The sequence below is a fragment of the Esox lucius genome, chromosome 12 (genome assembly GCF_011004845.1).
Source record: "Esox lucius isolate fEsoLuc1 chromosome 12, fEsoLuc1.pri, whole genome shotgun sequence".
In the NCBI taxonomy this organism is placed as follows: Eukaryota; Metazoa; Chordata; class Actinopteri; order Esociformes; family Esocidae; genus Esox; species Esox lucius.
Window position 1 is genome coordinate 5,200,027 of NC_047580.1, and position 27,842 is coordinate 5,227,868.

The 27,842-nt window shown below is 43.2% G+C and overlaps 4 protein-coding genes across 8 annotated transcripts in view; 2 read left to right on the forward strand and 2 right to left on the reverse strand.

The window, feature by feature from the left end:
- Positions 1 to 701: 701 nt before the first annotated feature.
- Positions 702 to 2,764, forward strand: selenok (selenoprotein K). Its single transcript, XM_010895853.3, has 5 exons — positions 702 to 811; positions 1,237 to 1,327; positions 1,455 to 1,535; positions 1,737 to 1,832; positions 2,495 to 2,764. The coding sequence occupies exons 1-5, from the start codon at positions 793 to 795 to the stop codon at positions 2,496 to 2,498; spliced, it is 291 nt and encodes a 96-aa protein (XP_010894155.2). The 5' UTR covers positions 702 to 792; the 3' UTR covers positions 2,499 to 2,764.
- Positions 2,765 to 3,644: 880 nt separating this feature from the next.
- actr8 (actin related protein 8) lies at positions 3,645 to 12,096 on the reverse strand. Its single transcript, XM_010895854.5, has 13 exons — positions 11,765 to 12,096; positions 11,081 to 11,251; positions 10,885 to 10,995; positions 10,685 to 10,789; positions 10,376 to 10,549; positions 9,009 to 9,102; positions 8,794 to 8,926; positions 8,498 to 8,651; positions 8,053 to 8,148; positions 7,089 to 7,229; positions 6,723 to 6,996; positions 6,382 to 6,545; positions 3,645 to 3,935 (listed from the first exon to the last, which is right to left on the reverse strand). Exons 1-13 carry the CDS (start codon positions 11,894 to 11,896, stop codon positions 3,792 to 3,794), a joined length of 1,893 nt encoding a protein of 630 aa, XP_010894156.2. The 5' UTR covers positions 11,897 to 12,096; the 3' UTR covers positions 3,645 to 3,791.
- A 2,656-nt stretch (positions 12,097 to 14,752) lies between these two features.
- LOC105025278 lies at positions 14,753 to 21,835 on the reverse strand. Of its 3 annotated transcripts, XM_010895855.5 has the most exons (8): positions 21,687 to 21,835; positions 21,575 to 21,599; positions 21,220 to 21,351; positions 21,019 to 21,125; positions 19,551 to 19,671; positions 16,111 to 16,191; positions 15,651 to 15,755; positions 14,753 to 15,544 (listed from the first exon to the last, which is right to left on the reverse strand). In XM_010895855.5, exons 1-8 carry the CDS (start codon positions 21,747 to 21,749, stop codon positions 14,877 to 14,879), a joined length of 1,302 nt encoding a protein of 433 aa, XP_010894157.2. In that variant the 5' UTR covers positions 21,750 to 21,835; the 3' UTR covers positions 14,753 to 14,876. The 3 variants fall into 3 exon arrangements, with proteins under 3 accessions (XP_010894157.2, XP_019907467.2, XP_010894158.2); XM_020051908.3 differs by lacking the exon at positions 21,019 to 21,125 and having other exon boundaries at positions 14,754 to 15,544; positions 19,551 to 19,592; XM_010895856.5 differs by lacking the exons at positions 19,551 to 19,671; positions 21,019 to 21,125 and having other exon boundaries at positions 14,756 to 15,544; positions 21,687 to 21,834.
- Positions 21,836 to 21,930: 95 nt separating this feature from the next.
- The window catches only part of chdh (choline dehydrogenase), a 48,985-nt gene continuing 43,073 nt past the window's right edge, over positions 21,931 to 27,842 (forward strand). For all 3 annotated transcript variants that reach the window (XM_013136570.4, XM_013136572.4, XM_013136571.4), the window contains exon 1: positions 21,931 to 22,033. The gene's annotated coding sequence lies outside the window, so the exon portion shown is untranslated. The remainder of the gene's footprint in view (positions 22,034 to 27,842) is intronic.

Below are 27,842 nucleotides of genomic sequence, written 5' to 3' on the forward strand. Positions count from 1 at the left end.
GTAAAGTTCACAAAATCAATGGGATAAATGACTGCATGGCTGTAAAACATGATTTCTGTCTACCTGCAGAAAATACATTTTGCCCATTCTCTAACCAGCCACTTCACGACATATGAGGACAATTGATTTAAACTAATAGCTGTAGACTGCCATCTGCCGGCCATAGACTGCTTTCAATCATTTAACTGGACGTGGTCAAACGGTATGGTAATGAGACAATGGCCATACCTCGAGAGCTGATGTAGGCCAGAATGTTTGATTTAATGTCAGTTTCTTAGTTTGCTACTGGAAGTGTATTTTACCGTCCTCAATAGCAGTCTTCCTTAGTCAAAAAAACATCTGGATTTTCTATCATGATTTGGAACTTGTACGATTCTTATTTCCTATGAAGACGTTTCTATGTTTCTAGTTTCTATGCAAAGCATATAACAAAGCCATAAAACAATAATATAGGATTGCTTCCTATAACAATTCTAGAAGTAGAAAATCAATATGAAAACTCAAACTCGGTCTGATAGCATAGGCTACTTAAACCACGGAGACGGGAGAAGAAAATGGCATACAGAAGGGAGAAAACATCAAAGAAAATATTAAAGATATCACGAGTCAGCATTGATTCAAACCTTCTGCTTTCCTAAAGAAAACACGGTTAATACTTTTTGGCTCACACTCCAGCACAGTAGGCGGCGGTAAAGCGCCAAAACATTTAATTGCAACAAGCGTTGTGAAGGAAGAACACCGGACGCGGAAATGCAGGCGTAAACAACACTAGAGCAGTTAAGAGCTGCTAAGATGGTGTACGTGTCGAATGGTAAGTGATTATCATTTATTTTCTTGTGTTTCTTCATTACTATATATTGTATAGTATATGATTACTATACAAATCACCGTTATTCATCGCCGCGAAATTGCTTTGTCTTTGCCTATCGCATTAAACTGAAATTACGTGCTTAATGGCTAACATCAGCTGTCACGTTATCTAAACGTAAGTTTTACTGTAACTGTTACAGTTGCGAAACGTTTGGTCAAACCGAGTTTATATTCGACAATCTGTATTGTCAAACAGAACGAAGAAGTGAGGGACCCATTGGTTAAACACATTTTCCGTTGGACAGAATTTAGGTTGGTTCCGCTGTTTCGTTCTGCTGGTTGCTTCTGTAGTGTTGACGCTGTGAATTCCGATGTTGTACGTTTGCTTGCAATGCAAACAAGCTTACATCTTTCCTCTTTTGCCAGGTCAGGTCCTCGACAGCAGGTCCCAGTCCCCATGGCGACTGTCGTTTCTAACTGATCTCTTCTGGAATGCTGTGGAGTTCATTGGCTTGTTGTAAGTCAGTAGTTAACATAAACAAAGTAATCGAAAGAGCATTACTTGCATGTTGTTGGAAAGATTGTCATTAGAAGGTTAGCTGATGGCCTTTATATACAGAGTAAATTCTTTTTTTTCACCTCAGTTTCCAAACTATGGTACAGCCAGATCTGACAAAAAAGAGTGGCTCTGGTTTATCCTCTTCAAGCTTCAGTGATGGCAGAGGGTAAGTCCCTAGTCCCTTGGGTCAAAACATACAGTTAGCGTACTTTCATGTCAGGTTGACGTGGCAGTTTCATAGTGCGACAATAGCACTTTGCATAGCTGAATGTCCATAATAATTATTTGGGGCCAGACAAATGTGGACTGATTTCACGTGTGGAACCATTTTCTAATATTTCCATGTCTGTGTTTTCTGTTCTACCAGTCCCCCTGGACCACCTGGTGGCAGGAGGCGAATGGGGAGGATAAACCACGGTGGGGGGCCCAATGCACCTCCCATGGGTGGTGGTGGATGAGGACGGTATGTTGCATCAACCTTCTTATTCCAGGCCATACTAAAAATCCTAAATAGTATTATTCATCTGGGGTACTGTAGGGCAGCGTTTCTTAAACCCAGGGCTACAGCCCCTTAAAATACAGGTTGGGCTCTCAGGAACATGTACATTGTCTTCTGTTTCCCTCTATGACTGTCACAAGCTGTGTAGGACATGTTAAGAGGGACTCTGGCAATATTGCAAATGAAAGCAATGCATGTTTTTTCTACACTAGATTTTCTACTTGCTCAACTCTGGTTCATTAACTTCCAAATACCATGTAATGCTTTTCAGTCACTCCAAACCCTAGACCTTAATTCTTCAGAATTCAATTTGGTTGACATTTTAAATGTGTGTGTGTGTGTGTTATTTATGGGTGTTTATTAACATATATAAGTATTCTAAACGCCAAGTACAACTTTTTATCAGTTATTTTCTAATAGCCCCAGTGTGTCACAAAATAGACAAAATGACTTGATGGACCGACCATGTTATGACAGTTTTAAAACAATTACATTTCAATTGGTAGTAAATACAAGAGCAATTAAAAAAACAACTAAATAAAAAAGGTCCTTGGAACTAAAACATTTGCAAAACTGTGGTTCAATGAGTATAACTCCATTGCCTCTCATCCCTGTTCTTTCTATAGGTAAACGCCTACACCATTCGTGTAGGCCTGGGTTGTCACGCTGGCTGCAGATGTGTAGCGTAATTTAGGCTACCATAACGTCCATGTGTGCCAACCCCATTCTCTCCAGCTGCCTCTGCTTATCACAGACTCATGACGCTGCTCTGGGAATTCCTACACGTAGGGGCCAAGGCAGCCGATATGGCAGTTTCCTGTTTGTGACCCCACATCTTCCTGATTTCATCTTTTGTATCCATGTTTAATAAACTCCTGTGCTGTATGAAATTTAAAGGGTGTTTATGGCAGTATGTATATGTCAGTGCATGGTGAAGGACACTACAGTAGTTGCAGTAAAATTGTAAGTTTAACTAATTATTTGATAGTATCCTTTTTTCCCATAAATCCTTCTTGGTATTCAAAGTCCGATTATCTGCCTTGCAAAAACACAGAATTGCCCGCTTGACAAACTTCTAGGGAATAGAGGTAGACTAATCAAGATGTAAAGGAAAGTAAAAATTAGTGGTTCATTATCACAAATAATTGCATCTCAATATCTGCAACTTACAGAAAAGGTACCAGTTTCTCAAACATTTCTCCCTGTCAGAAATGTGCAGGAAATGTTTGACTTTAAAGTTCCAAGTAAAAAGATGTTTCACCAACAATGTACTGCAAAAGTATTCAGACTTCTAGCACTTCAGATTTGGAATAATACAATTAGATTTCTATTGGCCACAAAATTATATGGAGAAAGAAAACATACTAGAAATTCATCCAACAAGCTTAATGTCACAGAGTTCATGAAATGTGGAAACAAATACTACTCATTGTTCTAAATGTGAGTACAGAGGCAAAATGTGTCACTGTCAGAATTGTTTAGCACATCACTATTTCCACACTATAAGCTAACCATACACTAAAGAAGGCTGTATAGCCAGGCCATGACTGTATACCTCTCAGTAAGGAAAAATTACTAATACATTTTGAAATTGATTAAGCTGTATGTGACAATTGACTGCAGACCCATCACACTTTTTTCTAAACATATAGGTTCTGACACACAAAATAAACTTTTAGGAGAGAGCAATGATCCCCTTAATTTGTTACACTGAGGCTTGAATTATAGACTTTAACTAAAACCCATTTACAATCCACTAGAAATTCAGACAAAAAAACAGAATAAACAACAAATTTAATCCACCTCAACAAAACTGCCAGAAAGACAAACACTGTACATGTCTATTTACAGTAGATAACAGCTCCAAGAGTGTCCAAGGCAATGGGTTACATTTTCTGCTTCCTTGTTTCTGGGGGGTGGGGATCACCAGACGAACGCAGCTCTCTCCCTGAGCATGCGCACTCCGAAACGCTGCCACTCCCTCTGGTGAATCCACATCTCCTGAGTGGTGTCCAGGCAGGCCAACACCGCTCCACCCTTCCAAGAGATCAGACGAGGGTCCATGTCCTGAACAACAACAACGCAAACATGAAAAGGTGTTACACACGGGCAATTGCAAGGACTGTATGCTTAACTTTTTTTAAGAGATTCATCAGATATTTCGATTGTAACAATTCCCCGTTTTCTCCTCACACATACTGAGGATTATGTCGTGGATTTTGAGTTCTGGCAACCAATTACATACTACATTGATTGCTTGTCTTTGCTGAAAAAAGTCAATCTGATCACGCCATATGAATAAAAGCCAATCATGACACTGACAGCCAGTTACAACAATGGCTGGAAATAGGGTGACCAGACGTCCCGAAAAATTCAGGACAGTCCCGAAATCCAAGCAGTTGTCCCGAAAATTAGAACCAAGTCTCAAAAGCAGACTCTCGAGTAATTATTATTATTTATTTTTTGACTCTCGATTAGTTCTAGTATGATAGAACATTAAAAACTGTCCATGCATTGAGGCGTCCTGCAGCCAGCTCCCGTCGGCTGCAAGTTGCAATAGTATGTATAGGTGGCTATAGGCGCGAATTTTCATTCATTTTTTAAATGGAGGCTCAGGCTGGAGTCCCGGGACCCGATCAAGATCAACACGTAGCTAAAAAGCAAAAACGCCTCTGCAGATACCGGGAGGACTGGGTAGGGAAATACCCCTGGATTACTGCAGTTTTACGCGATGCAAACAAAGCGTTCTGCAATGTATGTAGGAAGGAGTTTCACACAGGGGGAGTCCGACGTCAGGCTGCATAGCTAAACATATCTGCTGCGGTCGCACAAAAGCAGAGGCACTTGTCACAAACATACTGGCACCCCTTGCGTCTGACTTCTCCCAGAGCCTTGAGTCAAAAGACATGTATTTTTCTATTGCAACTGATGCCTCTAACAAAGGCAATGTGAAAACATTCCCCATCTCTAAGATTCTGGACCCCCGAACAAGGCATCCAAAACAGGGTTCTGGATTTCTTTGAACAGGCAGCCGAGAGCGCAGATGCTGTCACAGCAACCTTACTGCAGAAGTTAGCAGAACACAAACTCAGCATCCATAACGTCTCGGCCTTCTCAGCTGACAATGCGCCTGTGAATTACGGCAGAAAACACTCCATTTACCAAAATCTAAAACAACACAACAGCAAGATCCTGCCTGCAAACTGCCCAGCTCACATAATACACAATGCAGTAAAACGTGCCAGCAATGCACTGAAAACAGATGTCTGGTCTATAGTGATTAAATCATTCAATCATTTCAGCTGTTCTGGCAAAAGAGTTGCCACCCTCAAAGAAATGTTTGAATTTGCTGACATGCGCCACGTCCCGACACGCTGGTTGAGCCTACTCCCTGCAATTATCAACACCTGGCCAGCTGTGCAGAGCTACTTCTTGTCGCTGGGAGGCGAAGATTGCCCCCGTGTCATCTGGGATGCGCTCCGGGGTAACGAGCATGGAGAGGAAAACGAGTGCAGCGAGCTGGAGGCCACTCTCTTCTTCTTGCAAAATATTCTAAAGATTTTCTCTGGTGCTGTGCTGAGTCTTGAGAGTGACAGTCTCACCTCAGTTGAAGTGTATGCACTGATGAACTCCAGCAGCGCAAAAAAGATGCTTTCTTTGGAGCAAAAGTTGACCGTGTCTTCACCTCCTCCGTTACTCTGAGGGTTGACAAGCTCCGTGGAGACTTCATCAGCTTCTATGATACCGCGGAGCAATAACTTGAGAAATGGTTCAACTTGAACCAAAACTGAGCACCTGTTCAACATCCAGTGTTTCAACCTCAAGGAAAAACAAGCCATCAGCTACCGGCAATTGACCACAGCTGTATCCGCCCTTCAGATGGATGAAGATCTCGACATGGATGAGCTCTACAACGAGAATTGTGCTCTGAAAGATGTCTTGCCAAATCTGGCGACAGACAGTCACCCTGTAGGTGAGCTTTGGGCCCAAGCGCTGAAGAGCAGGTCATTTACAAATGAGCTGTGCAGAATTCCACAAAGACATCATGGGAAAGCCGAGAGTGCAGGCAGCAGTGAAATCCTCCGCGAAATATGCCAGCGCCGTGCCTCCAGCGCAACCCAATCTTAGGAGGTATTATATAGCTTTAGTGTATTACACTTTTGTTGTTTCTGTTATTTTATACGCGCAAAGAAAATACAACCTATTTGTCCCCTTTTTATGTCAGAGTAGATGAAGAAAGCGCAAGCTGCAGCCATGAGGCCAGGGAAAGTGCACGTGCAGGCAGCCAGGAGAAGGAGTGATTGGATAATTGGATTGGATGTTGCCACCCCCCCCCCCGTCTCGTCCTGAATTTTACCCTTTCTCATCTGGTCACCCTAGCTGGAAAAGAATACAGGCAAACAAAACACTAGCAAACAAATAACACAGCCAATCCCCACACTGGCAGGTAAAAATTTGAGACACCAACAAAAATTAAAAAGCTTAGTGTAGCAGATACGAGGGGGCAGCCCACCTTAGGTCGTGTGATGACCTCCACGCTTTCCACCACCCTGCGGAAGGAGGGGGGCATCTTGTTGAGGATGCGGTGCTGTAGGAACTCCTGGGCCCTGTGGAACAGCAACCCACCTCCTACCACCAGGATGGAGCTGTACATCTTCCTCTTGGTCTCATCAGACGCTGGACACAAACAAACCCTATTTTCAAATATTCATCCTTCCCTATTTTATAAATACTGCTTTAAAATTCTGAATTTATCCCATATCCATAGTGAATAACCAATAGTATAATTTAAGTTTATCAAGGCATAATATAAGCCATTATAGGATCGTTTTGAAGCAGGGGAATTCTGCTTACCACAGCAGTCAATGCTGTGCAGAATGGCTTTGTCCAAGCCGAGCGCTTTGCCCTCAAACTGCGTCATGGCAGTCTTCCTGAAGAGGAGGGCCGAAGGGGGCTCCTCCATCTCCGCTCCCCCCATTAGGCAGTCATTCTGGGAGTGGCCCAGCTCCACGTCCTGGCCGTGGGCAGTACCTCCACGGTCTGAGGGGTCCCCGACCTGACTGCTCAATTCCCCCTCGAAGCCCGGGGGCTTGGGAAGGGACTTGCGCTCTGCAGACGCTTTAGATGACTAAGAGAGATGACATCATAAGAGAGAGGAGGAACCAGCCAATCAGATACAGTAAGGATGTGTGACTCAGCCCAGGGGGGTTGCTGTCCTACCTGGTCCTGTTTGCTCTGTGTTCCCAGTAGGTAGTGTTCATCGTGTGGGTCCTCTGGGTCGCCTTGAGACCGGTGCTGCAGGGAGGTCATCTTCTGGGCCACTATCCCAAACGTGGTGGGGTAAAACAAGGCCATGGGGGCCTATGACACAGAATCCACTGCTTAGTGTAACCATGATCCTAGTATTCTTCCACTTCAACTTAGGCTTCATCATCCCCCTTTAATCACGGACAGCGAGGGCTGGAATGGTACACACATTTCTAACCATAACATAAGGTATAGGTGGCTTTTTATTGTTTGCACATGAACCTGAATGAATACATTTGTAATCATTTTGGGAAAATTGCTAGCTTCGCTGTGTTAAATGGCTCTTGAATAAAATTGAGCTATTCCATTTAAACAGGAGCCTTTGTGCATGGCATCATTAAAATTATAAATACTTGTTCGGTTTGGCGAGCCAAACTCCAAAAGGCTAGTGGTGGTCAGCTATTGATAAAGCAGCATTGTAGAATCCTCCAGCTTAGCAGCATTTTGGCATTCCAGTGATTGACAGAGAGCTACAACGGTGATTGACAGAGAGTTGTTGATAAAACAAGTAGCCTACGCGACAGCTAACATCTCAAACATGTTGACACTAGTGATGAAGAGTTAGCAAATGATTTGTTCTTTTCAAAACACCTTTTACTAACTTGAAATGAATTTGTAGTGACTCATTCAAATGAATTGTAAATTCAAAAGGTTATCAGTGAATCTGTACAACGCGTGTCTTCCTAACGATCAGCAGCCTTTTTACACTTGAAAAGATCTGAGTCAGTAAAAGACTTATCAGTATCCCAGGAGCAACACCGAAACACAACAGTAACATCACAACTCTGCCTCCCCAAAGCATTCAAGCAGCAGTCTAATCGGGCTAAAAAAATGACAAGAGCAATGGGTGTGTGTGTGTGTGTGTGTGTGTGTGTACCTGCAATTTCTCATCCCCAAGTCGAACCTGGTACAGAAGAGCAGGGGACTCTGGGAAACGTGTACGAAACTCATGGTCTTGTAGTCCGGAGATGTCCTGGAGCAAAGAGAAGAGATCATGCCGAGAATGTAGAATAAAGCTCTGTGTCTGCTTCCATTCCAACCCTTCAGTAACATCTGATTCAGCCACAGCCTCTATAGTCCAGACTGGTTAGTCAGTCAGTGAGCTAGTGGTGAACAACAACAGGCCTGCATCTCAGCTCCTTAATGCCAAGGTTACAGGTGCCTGATCTGAAATAGTACACCTAGGATCTCAGTTGGTAATTGGAGCAAACCATAGCAAAGTGTAAATATATATGCTATTGGACATGGTACAGTAGCTCCTCCCTATTTCAGAGGAAATGCTTCTGTCTAACCAACCAGATGTCATGGGGCTGTTGGTGTACCTGGTCCAGGTGGCAAAAAGTCTCCTTCAGCTGTTGCAGAAGGACACAGTCCATTCTGCTTGAGAGCTGACACTCCCTGTAGGGGAAGCCTGCCCTCTGCAGGAGCCAGAAGAAACAACGGGTGACATCAGAGCCACCGTATGCCAGACACAGCCTGCGGAGGAAAACACAATGGGGAGACTGTGACTTCTGGAGAAGCCTTTACAGTGGAGACGTCCCGTTCCTCAGTGGGAGGTTCAAACAGTGTGCCCATGTCCACATTTTCCCAGTCGACCAGGGAGGGAGGTCACACCCACCTGGAGTTGCGGTGAGACACTCCGTCCTCCACGCAGCACAGGCTGGTTTTCTGGTCCCCCACGTCCACCACGCAGGCACTGCTCAGGCCACTGCCGAAGGTGGCACACACCGACTCCTGGTGGACTATGATCGCTGCTGGCCAAGTAGAGGGAATCAGCATGTGTCTGCGAATGTGTGTTTCTGCGAGATCAATGTGTATCTGTGTGTGTGTTACCTGAGAAGCCCATGTTGAGCAGCAGCATGCTGACCAGTTCCTTTACGTGTTGTCTGTTATAGATGTCAGGGACTAAAAGGATACACCTGTAATACTGGCAAACAACAACCAAACGTGATCATTTGTAAACGACAAACCGGCCTGCCAACTACTCCACCCTGAGTTAAATATCAACAGCACTGTCCCACGTTAGGGGTTTTACAGTTAAATATCAACAGCACTGTCCCACGTTAGGGGTTTTACAGTTAAATATCAACAGCACTGTCCCACGTTAGGGGTTTTACAGTTAAATATCAACAGCACTGTCCCACGTTAGGGGTTTTACAGTTAAATATCAACAGCACTGTCCCACGTTAGGGGTTTTACAGTTAAATATCAACAGCACTGTCCCACGTTAGGGGTTTTACAGTTAAATATCAACAGCACTGTCCCACGTTAGGGGTTTTACAGTTAAATATCAACAGCACTGTCCCACGTTAGGGGTTTTACAGTTAAATATCAACAGTACTGTCCCACGTTAGGGGTTTTACAGTTACATATCAACAGCACTGTCCCACGTTAGGGGTTTTACAGTTAAATATCAACAGCACTGTCCCACGTTAGGGGTTTTACAGTTACATATCAACAGCACTGTCCCACGTTAGGGGTTTTACAGTTACATATCAACAGCACTGTCCCACGTTTGGGGTTTTACAGTTAAATATCAACAGCACTGTCCCACGTTAGGGGTTTTACAGTTACATATCAACAGCACTGTCCCACGTTAGGGGTTTTACAGTTACATATCAACAGCACTGTCCCACGTTAGGGGTTTTACAGTTACATATCAACAGCACTGTCCCACGTTAGGGGTTTTACAGTTACATATCAACAGCACTGTCCCACGTTAGGGGTTTTACAGTTACATATCAACAGCACTGTCCCACGTTAGGGGTTTTACAGTTACATATCAACAGCACTGTCCCACGTTAGGGGTTTTACAGTTACATATCAACAGCACTGTCCCACGTTAGGTGTTTTACAGTTAAATATCAACAGCACTGTCCCACGTTAGGGGTTTTACAGTTACATATCAACAGCACTGTCCCACGTTAGGGGTTTTACAGTTACATATCAACAGCACTGTCCCACGTTAGGGGTTTTACAGTTAAATATCAACAGCACTGTCCCACGTTAGGGGTTTTACAGTTACATATCAAGAGCACTGTCCCACGTTAGGGGTTTTACAGTTACATATCAACAGAGCTGTCCCGCGCTCTGTGTTTTCCGGTAAAATATCCACAGCGCTGTACGACGCTAGGGGTTTTACGGTTAAAAATGAACAACAGGAATGTTGGGCAAGCCCAATTGTATGGTCTGGCCAGTACCTTGAGATCTTTCAGGGGGATTTCCAGTTGTTTCTGGATGACTTGGCTCCAGATGGCCTCTAGGTCGGCCAGGACAGCAGTCAGAGAACCCGCCGCACCACTGTGCACGTTGAGCTGCCCCCGGCTGATGGGCCAGTGCACGTCGTAACAGTCAGTGGGATTCACATACAGCGCCTGCCGTTCCGGGACAGAGAAGGGAGAGACGACCAAGAGGAATCAACAGCCAAACCCAGGAAGAAACATCGGCTCTGAATGTAACCTGCCATTGAACGTGATTTGGGTCTAGATCTGCCATGCCTCCTCACTCACCTCCTCTCCCACCAAGAGCTCCGGGTGGTAGGATGTGTTGGTCCACTTCACCCGGGAGCTGCTGTCCAGAACTGCTGGTCGAATCTGTCTGTTGTAAGACCTGGCCTGCAACCGCATAAACAGCCATTAAAAACAGCCATTAAAGCGACGTCCAGGGTGGTCCTACTGCAGAACAGCCCCGTATAACAAACAGATCAAACCTGTTCCGCAGATACTGGCGTCCGTCGTACCCCGTTGGACATCTTCTTTGACCAGATCGCCTGGTCAACCATTTTGAGACCATTCTGCCTTTGTTCGTTGCTCTCCGGGTTCTTCAGTGAACCAAAAGGGAGAGTTAAGACCGAAGGCAACACTGAGTACATGCATGTGTGTTCTAGGCATCATTTTGTGACTTACATTCAGGCCCTCTCTCACCAGCCACGCATCCTCACTTCGGGGCTGTCCTGTTTGTTTATGTCTGCGGGCTATCACATGTGGGACAGCGGCAGGAAGAGTATCGGTTGCTCTACCTATTCTCAGTGTTCTGGACCCAGGGTGTATCACCACAATGAAGTTGCTCTGAATTTGCTGTAAAAAGGGAATGTTTATGAATGCACAATACCTTACAAGTACACAAGAAGTTTGTCACCAAGCAGTAGGATTGAATTTACCACCATGGACTAGAGGACTAGATTATTAACACCAATTTTGGCAAGACCACTGCTATTCTATTGCAAGCGTCTATCATTTTAAAGAAGTCAACTGGGTGGGTCACGGGTAAAGGAAGAATCAAATGATTACATCCGATTAATCTTATAACTGAATTTCGTCTATTGGATAGAGACAGAATAAATAATTGACTTGGATAGGCACTACTCTTATATTTACATTTAGTCATTGATTTAGCAGATGCTATCCACAAGGAAATACACTTACAGAGTATTCATTTGAGATGTAGGACGACCATGCACTTTACACTGCTAGGTTGCTAACAACAAGCTAGCTAACCGTAGCTGCCTTTGACAGTGGTCTACGTCCCAAAAAAATTGCATTATTACATTTGGCTCTTGACCGTAGCTAGTTAGTAAGTTTACAACTTACTTCTTGAAGAGGTTCCGGGATAACCGGTGGAGCGATTGGTCTTTTAACGCCACGCTGTTCCTTTTCTTTCTCCTTCTCTCTTTCCTTCTCCTTCTCTTTGCCGTTTTCTTGTTCTCTTTCAGCTTGTGTCATTGTGGAAGTTTGACAACAAATTGAGATAATCTGCAATCTGCTCCTTCTTTTCTACATTAGTCCTAAAATATTATCAGCTAGCTAGCAGCCTGTTCCCACAACAACACTCCGGGCTACTGAAAACTTGGGCAACCATAACTATTCCCTTGGTTTGGGCGGCCGTCTTGCCCTGGCCGACCATAAAACATTACAGAAAGAACCACGCAAACTAGTTCAACACTCACATTTAAGCTGCGTTCGTGAAGGTTTTTTGATATTGGTGGCTCATGCGAGTATAGCAATATTTTAAATAACGCTTTTTGTTAAACAACTTGGTTTCCATTCCTTTTTATGTATTGGGGAATTTTCAATTTCACATAGCTTCTCTAGCACATTTACATGAGTGTTTTAAAATGTGCAGAGTTATTGACAAATTCATATTCGCGTTTGTGTAGTAATTCTTATAGATCTTTACGTAGTTGTTGCATATCTACAATTCCTAACAGGCTTGGACCCTTAATATTTCAGTACTGATACTGATGTCGTGATCGGTTTTGCATTCAAAGAGTACAATTACATTGATAGGTTTATCCTAGCTCAGATCCTTTCCCATTGTGCCCTATGTGGTACAGGAAGCATGACACTAACATAATTGGGAGTAGAGCAAAAGTCTCTGTCTGGCTTGTGGTGTGCAAAGTCCAGGAACTGTTATGCCTGGCACAATAATCAGACCATGTTAACCTATTTAGATTATTCTAACATTTAATAAAACAGAAACTGAATGCTTCAAATGCTGTCTGCCTTCTTCATATAGTTAGTCACAGTTGCTTCCTTTTTTTATGGGAATTGTACTTTTTGATGGTGTACCTAATAAACTTGCCACTGAATGTATATTTTAGGTGACACCTGTGTCATGTTTGATAAACATCAATACAAATGTACTTGACACTTGTATGTATTTGATACTTTTTAAATTGTTACCCATATTCCCCCATCATCACCATGGTTTCCAATTTTTTCGTTTAGAGTTGGCTTCATTACAACAACTCCCAGTGGACTCAGCAGTCCAAGCTGAGACATTGTCACGATCACCCCCAGTAACTCTCCCAGCTATTAGGTTTACCACCTTGGTTTTCCAATTTGGGCAGTTCCCCACATCCCATGACCCCTGCATACAGTTAGGTGTGCCAGTTCTCACAGCTGTTTTGTATTTGGGTAATTATGGTTGGTATTTTTGCCCTTGCTGTTACTTTTTGGTACATTGAGCTATATTGAATTGCAGTCACTTGTTTGTGGCTGGGCAAACATAAGTGGGCTACAGTCTTATTCCTCTAGCCTAATTGTGTTTTGAGTGGTATCTGCGTTTTAACATAAAGGTGTATTATGTGATTTGTTCTCCAACCCTTTTTTAGCTTTCTTTAGGCTCGCCCTGTTTTTCCATTGTTTTGGTTAGGTTTTGTTTTGAGTCCCAGCCCTCTATAGCTTTTTGTTCAGCTTGTGGTTATTTTCTATATTCTTTGTGTTATCAACACAATCTACACCTGCTTCTGTGTCTCCGGTCTGTTCATTCTGCATGCACTCACCCGGACAGATGTCCTCCGAAGCATACCGGATGCTGCTCTGTTTCTTCCTTGCTTGTTTCTCCCTTCTAGCCGGAGTAATGAATGCCAACAACGATGATAGAGGTCACAGATGCCTGAGCTGAACCACACTGATTGTTTGCAATTTGTTTGGTTAGAAAGGTTTGAAGGCCCTGTGTCCATTCTGTCTCTGTAGGACCTGGAGATAGAGGTAGTGTGTGTGCAAGAAAAGGATACACTGTCCTGATCTACCACTGACGCAGGGCCTCCTGCCTAAGTCATTAATTACAGTTTCAGTGACATGGGGACACCCAGAATAATTGTATGCAATCCTTATTTTGCCAGGTAAGTGGACTGATAACACATTCCTATTTCCAACAGTGATCTAAAGAACAGTTGCAAGGGAAATGTGGAAATGAGTGAGGCAAATGAAATCTGGTGATGATTATGTGGCCACAATGGTACTGTATGTTGAAGTGATACAGATTGGAAATGTAGCCAGGTCACTTGGGCTAACCCTTACAATATCGCAATGTGACATTTTGCTACAACAGTGAGTCAGGACAGCCAAAAGACGACATAAAACAGAGAAATGTCCCCACATGGGCAATAGCTATAGACCCCTGGTTTCCTATCCAGGAAATGGCCCTGTTTAACTTCATAGGGAAGCCATTGGTTGGGGTGCAATGTGATCCTATAGACATGACACATACTGTATATGGTGCACTGGGGTTCTTCCCTCATGAGTGACGTTTTCTCTCTTAAAATAATAATATGCATTGTAAAGAAATAAAATGACTTGACACGCAGTGCTCATGTTCCTCTTAGTATTGTACCCTGCAACCTGGATGCAGTCCTGCCCTGTAGTGGTTGCAGCTATCTCCACCAGGCTCCAGTAAATCAGATTAGGAAATTGTAGAACATAAATTTAACCTGTGTTTAGGATTCATCAGTTTACTTTTGGAATAGCAGATGTTAAGGAGTGATTTGAGATGAATGGGGACTTTACCTAAAGAAACGTACCGGTTAAGCCTGGTGTTGTTTAAGTAACGAGGGCCAGTTGTGTTGAAGGAGGCACTGGTGACAAAACAGATTGCAGGGTAGAAAATTACATGTCATTTGTTGAGGTTTTAGCTGCAAGACTATAGACAAGCAGAGAAAATCAAACATGCTGTGAAAGACAGACCCAGGCATATGAAATTACACATTTAAAAATCCATATTGTTGTATTAACTTCACTCTTAAACATATGCATTACCATATATGATACAACAAAGTATGAGTTTATTTATTAACATGGAAAAAACATTGAATACAATTTTTTTTTATTTCCCAAAATCTTTTTTATCTTCAAGCTAAGTGAGAAAAGTTATCCCCTGATGTTTGTAGAGCTGTTGTTACTGAGCTTGACACTGGTTTCTTCAGGTTTTCAGTATAGTGACCAAAGGGGCTGGCTCCCTGCTCTCCACTACTTGAGAGGACCGCCAAGCCTCTAACTGTTGTACTGCATTTCTCAGCTTCTCTGTCACCCTCTCCCCGTAGGCCAACCTTGATCTCAAATTTAACAACAGTTTTTTAGAGTCCTGCACCGGATGTAGGTGCCTGACGATTTTCTCCAAGTCCTGCATCAGTTTAAAGTCCCTACAGGACCGAAGTTCCACAGGCAAGCCGTTCTTCTTTGGGGCTTTGCCCAGATGCACCACCCAGAACTTGGCCAGCTCACTGGGGCTCCTAGCGTGGCTTGCAACCATGTGGAGCACCAAAGGAAACAGGTCATGAGATGCGGCTGGCATGGCGTGTTCCCAGGGGTCAATGTGGTAATGCTTGGGCTGTGGACTTATAATAATCACCCTGTCTGCAAATTGCACCTGCTCTGAGAGCCAGCGCATGAGACCCTGCTCTGCCAGCCTGCTAAGCTGCCACAAATCGATAGTCACTTTGCATCCACCATGGCACTGCAGGAACTCAGCAAAAGCCAACACAGCTCTCTGGAAGACGAGGTTCTCCGCGGGGTACACTATAAGCACTGACATGGGTTCCTTCGTCAAGTCAGTAAAGGGGTGGTTTGTGTGAATTCCATACACTTTATCTGGAAAAATATAAGACAGAATATTGGTTAATTAATTAAAAACAAGAAAATAAGAGGTGATTGGTTACTTTAAAAAAGTTTTTTCTGTCCTGATTCCTGAACTTACACAGAGTGAGAGCGCAGATCACCAGTGCCACTAGACCAACTAGACATCCAAGACGGACTATGAGGAGAGCTGGACTTGCATCAACATCCGTCTTTTTGTCAGTCACTTGGACAGGTACATTAAAATAGAACATATATTGTTAAAAAAGAAAACATGATCACAGGCACTCAGACCCTGAAAGGACCAATGGTCTTACCAGAGGTGAGCATGTTTGTGAGGAGGGAAGTGCCCGATACAGCTTCAAGAAAAATGCAGCAATACACCAAGAACAAGTTCATTCCTGCACTTCAAATCAGATGTCCCCGTTAATAAGATTACACAAACGTTTTGGATCGGGGGCCACATCAGGATTTTGAAATTAAACAGAGGGACGCATTTGTTTTGTAATTTGTTAATCATAAATGAAAAATCCAGAGAGCCCCTGCAATTACGCCATGTCATTCAACACAATGCTGCTCACCTTCGGCTGAAAGTAGTGCTGTTTCAGGGGAAGGGGAATGGTCAGGCAGGGCTGATGAGCCTGAAGTTCTCTGGGTGTTTACTTTTTGCCAAAGACAAGAAAAGAAAATAGGATAGGTGGACAGGTAAATAATTTAATGTTGATGTTTTCTTTACCTAATGTTAGGGCCCCTTAGAATCATCAGGGTCAGTTACGGCCCCTTACAATCATCCTCAATATTGCCTCTGCATTTACATTTATGTCATTTAGCTGACACCCTTATCTGAAGCGAATTATAGTACTGAGTGCAAACTTATACAACCTGGTCCACTGTGGGAGTTAAAAACACCTCTGGAAATGCAAGTTAGCTGCTCTGAGCTGAACTCACCTGTCTGTATAGTGCTATGATACTCACTGAGTCAGATTCTGAGACATCTGTGGTTTTTCCCTACTTAAGACAGACCACAGCGACATTTCAACATATGACATAACAGTAGAAATGTAAATATTCAGGCCCTTGATATCTCCGGCATTGTGGGTGAATGAGTCAAATTTTTATGTGAAACTGCAATGACCACTATGTCTTTATAATAACAACCCTGCAGTGCATGAATAGCAGTGTGCAACATTATCGTTTTCATTTATTTGGTGAATTCTCTTTGAACTCAGGCCGTGCAGAGATTCCCTGGGTGTGCATGTCTCGCTACAAAAAAGTGTTGGAAAATATTAATGTATAACAGAGACTAGCCAGTGTCATTACAAATATAGACATTAAACTACAAGAGTAGCTAACTATAAAGAAGCATCATGATCTTAGGTTTAGACTTACACTTTATTTACTAGGTACAACTTTAGAAAAGGGAAGACGCATGATTTAACTGACTTTGACCATAGTCCAATTGTTGGTCCCAGACCTCCTGGGATTTTCACACATTACCCTCAAGTTTACAGAACATGGTAATATAAAAGTCAGGGGAGAATGGTCAGACGTGTTCAAGCAGAAAGAAAGGCCACAAATACTAACATAACCATTCTTTACAACCATGGTGTCCAGACGGCATCTCAAAAGGCACAACGTCTTGAATATTGCAGTGGATGAGCTACAGCCAGAGGTGCTGCTAGGATCACAATACCTTTGGGGCTTAGTTAAATAGCGTTGTGGTTAGAGAAGCAGACATGAGAACTATAGGTCCAGAGTTCATATCTCCTCGCAGGCAAATCGAAGTACACATTATGAATTATTTCCGTATAGACGAAAACTTCACTGGCTAAAACCATTAATATCTACATTATAGTAAGCCTGGAATAAAACAGTTTACAGTTATATTGCAACTGTTTCTGGTGGATTTTGGAAGTACGCATCCGTGCATGCCTTTTGGGTCAGGATAGACAAACACATTTGGTGGCTTAACATACAGTAGTTACGTTATAATAAGCCTTAATTGAAACTGTATACGGTTATATTGCAACTGTTTCTGGCATTGAATAGTTCATCTTCAATCTCGCTAGCAATTGCTCAATTCTTGTGACTATTCCAGTAAGTTAGTAGATACTAGTAAGCCTATTACTGGCTAATAAGCTGTAAAAACAGCCAGTGGCAAAAGCCATACAGATCATAGACGCCATGGTGGAGGTAAACTTAAGAAATGTTAGTTAGTTTAACACAATCCTCAATGGAGTCCTGCGACTGCTGTAATGTGTAATGCCGTGGCGTAGTGGTTATAGGCAGTGCCTCTCATCTGGAAGACCTACAGTGGGGAGAACAAGTATTTGATACACTGCCGATTTTGCAGGTTTTCCCACTTACAAAGCATGTAGAGGTCTGTAATTCTCTTCAGTGTGACGGAATCTAAAACAAAAATCCAGAAAATCACATTGTATGATTTTTAAGTAATTAATTAGCATTTTATTTAGATTCCGTCTCTCACAGTTGATGTTTATCTATGATAAAAAATTACAGACCTCTACATGCTTTATAAGTAGGAAAACCTGCAAAATCGGCAGTGTATCAAATACTTGTTCTCCCCACTGTAAATTTGAATCAATTGAGAGCAATTACATTTATTCATTATTTCTGGTAGATTCTCTTGTCTTTTCACTTGATGAAAATGTTAGTAATCGTCGCCTTTATTGATAGTTATTGTATAAATGTAATTCACGAATGAAAGAAAAAAGTTTGTTCTTATGCCATGAAATGAAATAGCTTTGGCAGACTCACTAGCAATTGCTCAATTCTTATGACTATTCCAGTAAGTTAGTAGATACCGGTAAAGCTTATTACTGGCTAATACGCTGTTAAAACGGCCAGTTGCAAACGCCATACATAGACACTATTTGTGATGGAGGTAAACTTAGTAAGAAATGTTCACAAATGGCCAATTAACTATTCAAACGGCCAGAGGCAAAAAATTATTTGTTCAGGATAGAGACAAGAGGCTATACTGACACCCAACAAATGTACAGCTCCCTGGTGTAGTGGTTCAAGCCTTTCACACAGCCTTTCATGTGGGCGCCCCGGGTTCGAATCTTGAGATGGCAAACATTTCTATTGTGGGCCGGCTGAACTAGGCTTGCATGGTTTCTTGTTTATTGGTCAATTTGAGATCCGGGGCTATTCATTAAAGATCCAAAGCTATAGCCCTGGACGCCCATGCCTAACTATGCCACTGGCTACAGCAGCTGAAGACCACACCCAGTTCCATGCCTGTCAACTTACAACAGGAAGATTAGGTTACAGTGGGCATGTGATCACCAAAACTGAATGATCGAATATTGGAAAAATCTTGCCTTGCCAGACAAATCTCGATTTGAGCTGCGATGGAAGGGTCCAAATTTGGCGTAAAACTGCATGAATCAATGGATTCATCCTGCCTTGTGTCTACAGTACAGTCTGGTGCTGGTGGTGGAGGTGTAATGGTGTGAGGAATGTTTTTGGGCCTCACATTAGGCCCCTTAATTTAACTTAAATCAGAATCACTTAAATGCCACAATGTAAGCACTGTTGCTGATCATTTACATCCCTCTATGGCCACGGTCCGCCTGTTTTCCATTGTGTACTTCCAGCATGTCTTGAGACATGCATAATCTCAAAATGGTTCAACTAACATGCCACTGACATGACTTTAGTTTACTCCAATGGCCTGCACAGTCCCCAGATCTCAATCCAATAGAGCACCTTTGGGGGAAAAAATCGGCAGGACACTGCCTGATGTTATCAGGTCAACACTGAGCAAAAATCCCTTCGGTATTTTTTCTGCAGTTTTTTTTATCAATTAATGCTGTGAATTCCAGCTAAACTGGAATCAAAAGGGTGTCCTAAGAGGGTCCTTAGATAAGTGTCCCTTATAAAGTAGCTACTGGGTGTACATTGCATACATTTCAGTCTATTCTTATTACTATTATTAAAAAATATATATCATTAAATCATAGCAAAGAAACATGTCATTATAATAATAACTTACCATACGGTACACTGCATTGAATAAACTTTGTATAATTCCCTGCTGTTGGTGTCGGGAGATTGTAAACAGTGATTATTAGTATGTGACCTGGGACTGCAGGCGCAAGGTGATGGAACCACAGCTGTAAAATAGATTATTTCAATAAAGTTTCCCATGAACATAATACAGTTACAACAAGATAGACACTGAAGAGCTAAACCTCTATGGCAACTATCAGTCATACAGCCAATGGTCAAGATGTTTACAGTTTTTTTTTTGAATGCTTAAATACTAACAGTGATTCTTGAAGCACAATCTCTGAGACCATTAACACTTGTAGCCAAAGCATTTACGAAGTGTGCCAATCTGAATGCACATTCTCTCCTCTACACTCAGTTTGTAATTTTATGACACATTTTTTGCAATACTGTAAACACAACTCACTGCTTTACACTCAGTTTTCAATTTAATAACACACTTCTAGCAAAACTGCAAACACTGCACTCCACATTGCTACACCATTTTGCCAATTGCCTTTCCACACTGATACATGTGAATAAACTTTTAGATAATGAGTACACACACATATCAGAGCTTGAACACTATAAATAGGCCACAGTTACACATTATACCATTTCTGGACATGCTCCACAACAGACTAATCCCTAATAACCAGGGACCAGATCAGGCAGGTACGTTATCATGTGGGATAATGTCAGTTTCCACTGGGCTGCTGTGGTCCACAGTTGGTTCACAGGTCACCCCCTTTTCATTACACTCAACCCCCCCCCCAAAAAAAACCCCATTCTCTGTTCTTGAATCCTATTGAATAATTATTCTATGAATGGCGTTGGAATGTGTATGATCACAAGCCCCCTCCAACACATCCCCCTTCTACAGCACTCCTGGTGACTTTCCACGCTGAATAACTCAAGATAACATTGCATGTGATGTGGATGAAGTTTTATGGCAAGATGTAAACAAGAAAATTCGGGTTTTTTCTAGTGCAAATGTTTTTGTTTTCTTGTACTGCATTTTTGACTTTTGAGGAGTGTTCGAACATTTTGAGAAAATAAAATAACTTTCCCATAATTTGAATTGAGTCTGTTATGTTAAGAATACACATCCATACTTTACACATTAGGATACTTTGTGTGTGTGTGTGTGTGTGTGTTTACTACACGTATGTATTACTACAAAACATAATTGCAATCTGCAATGCCTTGCACGCAGAAAAAGAAAAAGCGATTTTCATTTATGCTATCAGTGTGTAGTTGGTGCTCCATGTGCTTACTCAAGTGAGTGTGTGTACTGTATTGATGCAAAAACACCATTATTAAAATATTTGAAGCGATTTGCAAGAATTGTTTGCTTTTGTTAGAGATGTATAATGTTTTGCTGGTTTGGTGTAAGGTTTTGTGGTTAGTGTGTAGAGTTTTGCAAAAACAGCCTATAGTTTCAATCAATCAGAAAAAAGTTTAATGCCTACCAGTTCAAGACCAGTGAGGTCTACTTCTGCAAATGGCGGTTCATAACGACAGCGATATTGGAGAAATTGTGTATCAATCCAAGTTCCTGTGAGACTGTAAATGCTCTCTGAACAAGTTATTATTAGATGTTTCTACATGCATCATCACAGTATTTTTGAAACTATTTCCATCAATATGCTTTTAATTCAGATTACACTTACTGTCTATGTTGATGGCCCAACTTATGTTCAAAATCCTCAAATCCTCAACTTCTTCATTCAGAACATCAACCCTAAGACTATGAAGAGGAGAAGGGCTGACTTCAGGAATCTCTGTCCATTCATGTGGTATACCTTTGGCGGGGAAATGCATCATTATTTAGTGTCAGAAGTTTCGATTTAAGTAGTTTGACATGAAGACTGTGGATTAGTCTTTTCTGAAAAAAATACAGCTCCGGAATAAAAGGAAACAAAAAGGTGTCAATTAATTTTTTCGGAGTTGTAGGCTATATATATTTACAAAAAGAACAAAGATCTAAATTTGTAAAATTAGTAAATAATACCTGTAGTAACTCACCATATGATTCATCACAGGTAACACTCTGTGGATTATACAATAAACAATAATTAAAAATATTGATATTGCATACAAACGCAAAATGTGTCTTATATTATGGATAAAAACGTACAATTGAGGGTGATGCCTGAGCAGTGAAAAATGTAAATAGCATATTTAATATAAAAATCCTCATGATGGGGAAAAACAAAATCACTTCAGAAAAGATTAAAAGAACTTGCACAATACACTTTTGATAGCGCCGCAGAACCTAATGCCTGTTACTCTGCGAACCCTTGGTCTAGTTGCGAAACAAGTCGAGTAAATCCCTCCTCGTTTCAGTTCAAATATTAACACCCCTAGGTTACTCCATTGGCTACAAATAGCGTGCAGAACGAACCGTGTCTCTCGGACTGTGAACTTGGTCCTATTATCTCTGCCAAGTATGTGAAAGAATAGAGGTCGGTGCGATATAGAACTGTAAGTAAAACTGTTTTAACTGTTTTTTCCATGTTAAACCACATTACAGGGTGACGTTTAATAACACTCGGGGGGGAAATTGAGTTGTTTGCTTGAAACTGGATTCACCTTTCAATAGCACCCTCCCAATGCGTGGACAAATACCGTAACACTAGCCCTCCTTCGGTGTTCTAAGTCGAAATGATTGCCCTAGACTAGAAATAAAAACTTTCCAGTAAACCACCCGTTAGGGAAAACTCTCTTGTACATTGTGGCAGTGTGAAATTTCGTTACTGTTAATATGAATGTAGAATGGTTAAAACATCTGACCTAAGCAACTTGAGCGTGTAGCCTATCATTGGCGGTGCCAGGCGCGATGGTTCCAGTTTATCAGAAAAAGGGCGAAACAAAAACCATATGCCAACAGACCGGCCAACACATCCCGACTTACAAATAAAGTTGTAATATGAATGTAACGGATAACGGCGTCACGGGTGCCCTATTGCAGCAGCTGATCACAGTAGCACACCTAAAAACAATTTTAAAAATCGCCTCCAGTGGGCACGCGAACCTACCAACACTGGATAATTCAGAAGTGCATAAACATTGTCCAGTCTGACAAATCCCAGGTCAGTTTGAAACTCAGCAACAAATAACAATGTGTCGTTATTCTTTAAGTGATTTTATGTTTTATTCTGTCGGCAGTTGTCAGCTCTATAGTCTTGAACACACCCAGTCCCAGTGATAACCATATAGCCTAGCGCCCTAAACGGATAGCCTATGTATCCTGCTTAAATGGGATCTAGCATGGGCAGCGCCATTGAGTCCATTTGTGATAACATGAAACTGTCGAGCAGGATCCTTCGAATAGTCATTTTGTACATGTTTTTATTGTGTTTAGTGATGGAAATTATGGCTTTCAGAAGCATTCGAGGCTTTTGTCAACTTGGGCGGAAAAACAATAATAGTATTCTGCCAGCAGCACTAGATGATATCACAGTCGTGTTGTAATGAGGAAACCTTCAAAATAAAAGCGCTAATGTTAATATATTGCATTGTGTATAATTTAAGTTGTAACCAAAACCTGTTTTGTTGTTTTCTAATGAATAAAAAGAGCAGTTCATTGGAAAAGTAAAAAATTAAGAACAATATTAAAGAATAAAAGGTACTAAACGTTTTGTTACATATATTGGCTTAAATCAAAAATCCAGACTAACCTACAGTGGATATAAAAAGTCTAAACACCCCTGTTAAAATGCCCGGTTCTTGTGATGTAAAAGAATGAGACAAAGATAAATCATGTCAGAATTTTTTCCACCTTTAATGTGACCTATAACATGAAAAATTCAATTGAAAAACAAACCGAAGTCTTTGAGGGGGAAAAATAACAAATACAAAACTCACAATAACCTGGTTGCATAAGTGTGCACACCCTTAAAATAATACTTTGTTGAAACACCTTTTGATTTTATTACAGCCCTCAGTCTTTTTGGGTAGTGGTCTATTAGCATGGCACATCTTGATGTATATAACACAACACACAGCCATTAATGTCTAAACCGCTGGCAACAAAAGTGAGTACACCCCTAAGTGAAAATGTCCAAATTGGGCCCAAAGTTGGATTGCATGATATTGGAAATATGAGGGATTTGTGAGAGCGATGACACCAAATTTAATTTGGATCACTTTCTTTTCCAGAGATGAAAAAAACAAGATTAGACATCGATATGTGAACGTTTCTTAATGAATAACTGAATATTTAATGGGGTGTCCTAATTTTTTCACATGACTGTATATTATCAGGAAAATACATGCTTTCTCACATAAGTTAATAACAAAGTTAACTCTGGAGAAAATTTAACCAATACAACCTTCTCCACACCCACCCAGGCATTAAGTGGTGGGTCATTTAAACTGTAGGAATGGTTTACCTGACATTGGGAAAAACGTTTATATTATTACCGGTACATGTTATACTGGCTACTACGCTACCAGTAGGGGCTACATCCCTCAGAGCAACGCGGACGTCCACCACGGTTACATGGACGTCCTCACTAGGGGGAGCCCTCGAGATGATGTTTAGCAGGACTGATGAGTGACGAGGGATGTTGAGCAGGACGAACGGGCGATGAGGATGAGGGAATGGTCCGGATGGACAGGAAAGTGGCCTGGACGTCACCATCCATCTCTAACTGGATGTACATTGAAGCAAACAGAATGTCTTGTTTATGAGCATATTTTGAACTTAATAAAATGGAGAATGAAACGATCATCAATCAATGCATTTGATAAATAAACTGAAACCTAAACCTTAAACTTTCTGACTAAACTGAAAAAAAACACATCAATTGAAAGATAACCTGTCAAGTCACATTTTATTTAATTATTTGCCACTTTTGTCAAAATATTGAATAATAATAGTAATTTCTACATATCAAGTTTTAAATAAGACTCACTGAAATATATGTTTTGGATTTATTTAGATTTTAAAAATAGAAATACAAATTCCCAACAAAACAATAACAGTGTAAGTCCTACAAAATATGTATAATTATTAACAAAGAAATGTAAATACAATTGCATGTGGCCTTATTTTAATGTTAAAATATGAATACTAAACACCACCAAAACAATGACAGCATTTTAATTTTGCGTTTTACCTCTCCGGGAGGTTTATCGTGGTGGAGAGGTTTGTGTGAGGGCAGTGTTGTCTGGGCCTTAGTTGTCCTAGTAGGGTTTCCCATGGCAAAGTGGTCTCAGGGGAGGAGCCAGACTAACAATGGTTCAAAAACCCCTATGCACAAGCGAGGCAGAGGAGGAATTACCCTGCTCAGAGGAAGCCCGGGCAGGGAAGCCCGGGGCCCACCACTCATGGGAGGAACCGCGGGGGTCGGATGCGCTGCCATATGGGTGGCAGTGAAGGCCAGGGGCCTTGACGGACCAGACCTGGGCGGCAGGGGCTGGTTCTGGGGACGTGGAACATCACCTCTCTGTGGGGGAGTTGGAGCGCTACTGGAACTGGTACTCCTGGATAGGGGATGGACTCTATTCTTCTCTGGAGTTGCCCAAGGTGTGAGGCGCAGGGCAGGGTTGGGATTCTCACAAGCTCCTATGTTGGAGTTTACCCCGGTGGATGAGAGGGTCGCCTCCCTACGCCAACGGGTTGTGAGGGGGAAACTCTCACTGTTGTTTGTGCATATGCCCCGAACAGCCGTTCGGAGTATTTGGCCTTCTTGGAGACCCTGAATGGAGTCCTGCATGGGGCTCCAGTAGGGGACTCCATAATTCTGCTGGGGGACTTCAACGCGCACATGGGCAATGATGGAGACACCTGGAGAGGCGTGATAAGGAGGAACGGCCTCCCTGATCTGAACTCGAGTGGTCGTTTGTTGTTAGAGTTCTGTGCTAGTCATGGATAATCTAAAACGAACACCATGTTCGAACATAAGGATGCTCATAAGTGTACGTAGTACCAGAGCGCCCTAGGCCGATGGTCAATGATTGATTTTGTGATTGTGTCATCAGATCTGAGGCCGCATGTTTTGGACACTCGGGTAAAGAGAGGGACGGAGCTGTCAACCGATCACCATCTGGTGTTGAGTTGGTTTAGGGGGTGGGGGAAGACTCTGGACAGACCGGGAAAGCCCAAATGGGTAATGCGGGTGAACTGGGAACGTCTGGAGGAGGCAAAGATCTTCAACTCACACCTCCAGCTGAGCATTTCTGGCATCCCTGTGGAGGTTGGGGGCATTGAACCTGTGTGGTCGATGTTCAAAGCCTCCATTGCCGAAGCTGTGGCCAGGAGCTGTGGTCTAACAGTCTTAGGTGCCTCAAGGGGCGATAACCCTCAAACACCCTGGTGGACACCGGTGGTCAAGGAAGCCGTCCGACTGAAGAAGGAGGCCTTCCCGGGATATGTAATCCCGGAGGACTCCGGAGACGGTTGCAGTGTACCAACGGACCTGGAGGGCTGCAACCTCTGCTGTGAAAGAGGCAAAACAGCGGGTGTGGGAGGAGTTCGGGGAAGCCATGGATAAGGACTTTTGGTTGGCACCAAGGTGCTTCTGGAAAACCGTCCGCCACCTCAGGAGGGGAAAACGGGGAACCATCCAAGCTGTGTACAGTAAGGATGAGACTGTTGACCTCAACTGAGGAGGTAACTGGGCGATGGAAGGAACACTTTGAGGAACTCCTAAATCCCACTAACATGCCCTCTATAGTGGAGGCAGAGCTGGAGGCTGATGGGGAAGCATCGTCAATCTCCTTGGCAGAAGTCACAGGTAGTCAAACAACTACAGTGAGAGCTGTGTTTGGGTTCACGGTAGTAAGTCGGACTCGTTCCAGGTGGGGGTTGGCCTCAGCCAGGGCTGCGCTTTGTCACCAATCCTGTTTGTAACTTTTATGGACAGGATATCGAGGAGTAGTCAGGGTGGGGAGGGGTTGCAGTTTGGTGGGCTGGGGATCTCATCGCTGCTTTTTGCAGATGATGTGGTCCTGATGGCATCATCGGTCTGTAACCTTCAGCACTCACTGGACCGGTTTGCAGCAAAGTGCGAAGCGGTTGGGATGAGGATTAGCACCTCTAAATCTGAGGCCATGGTTCTCAGCTGGAAACCGATGGAGTGCCTCCTCCAGGTAGGGAATGAGGCGTTACCCCAAGTAAAGGAGTTCAAGTATCGCGGGGTATCTGAGGGGACAATGGAGCGGGAGATTGGCCAGAGAATCAGAGCAGCGGGGGCGGTATTGCATTCACTTTACCGCACTGTTGTGACAAAAAGAGAGCTGAGCCGGAAGACAAAGCTCTCGATATACCAGTCAATTTTCATTCCTACCCTCACCTATGGTCATGAAGGCTGGGTCATGACCGAAAGAACTAGCGGGTACAAGCGGCTCAGAAGGGTGGCTGGCTTCTCCCTTAAGGATTGGGTGAGAAGCTCGGCCATCCGTGAGGAACTCGGAGTAGAGCCACTGCTCCTTTGCATCGAAAGGAGCCAGATGAGATGGTTCGGGCATCTAGTAAGGATGCCCCCAGGACGTCTCCCTAGGGAGGTGTTCCAGGCACATCCAGCTGGGAGGAGACCTCGGGGTAGGCCCAGCACTAGGTGGAGAGATTATATTTCGACACTGGCCTGGGAACGCCTTGGGATCCCCCAATCAGAGCTGGCAAATGTGGCTTGGGAAAGGGAAGTTTGGGGTCCCCTGCTGGAGCTGCTGCCCCTGCGATCCGATACCGGATAAGCGGATGAAGATGAGATGAGAGATGAGATTCTCATTATTGCTCGAATGCTCTACGATGCCTCTCCTTGAACTGCCACCTTAACGTGGTGGAGGGGTTTGAGTACACGAGTGACCCAAGGAGCTATGTTGTCTGGGGCTATATGCCCCTGGTAGGGTCTCCCAAGGCAAACAGGTCCTAGGCGACAGGTCAGACTAAGAGCGGTTCAAAAACCCCTTAATGATGAAAGAAATCGTGTGTTCTGTGACGTCGCCCGGCATGGCGCAGCCGTGGCCCCACCCTGGAGCCAGGCCCGGGGTTGGGGCTCGTTCGCGAGCGCCTGGTGGCCGGGCCTTTCCCCATGGGGCCCGGCCGGGCCCAGCCCGAACGAGCGACATGGGGCCGCCCTCCCGTGAGCTCACCACCCACAGGAGGGACCATAAGGGGCCGGTGCAGAGAGGATCGGGCGGCAGTCGAAGGCGGGGGCCTAGACAACCCGATCCCTGGACACAGAAACTAGCTCTAGGGACGTGGAATGTCACCTCGCTGGCGGGGAAGGAGCCTGAGATCGTGCGTGAGGTTGAGAGGTTCCGACTAGAGGTAGTCGGGATCACC

Coding starts and splice junctions, on each gene's coding strand:
- actr8 (XM_010895854.5), bottom strand. CDS start 11,896: ATGACACAAGCTGAAAGAGAACAAGAAAACGGCAAAGAGAAGGAGAAG. Junction 8,652..8,793: donor GTGTCTCACCGCAACTCCAG/GTGGGTGTGACC, acceptor TTTCCTCCGCAG/GCTGTGTCTGGCATACGGTG. Junction 6,997..7,088: donor CACAGAGCAAACAGGACCAG/GTAGGACAGCAA, acceptor CATCTCTCTTAG/TCATCTAAAGCGTCTGCAGA.
- LOC105025278 (XM_010895855.5), bottom strand. CDS start 21,749: ATGAGGATTTTTATATTAAATATGCTATTTACATTTTTCACTGCTCAG. Junction 16,192..19,550: donor TCAATGCAGTGTACCGTATG/GTAAGTTATTAT, acceptor TTTGGCAAAAAG/TAAACACCCAGAGAACTTCA. Junction 15,545..15,650: donor GATCTGCGCTCTCACTCTGT/GTAAGTTCAGGA, acceptor ATATTTTTCCAG/ATAAAGTGTATGGAATTCAC.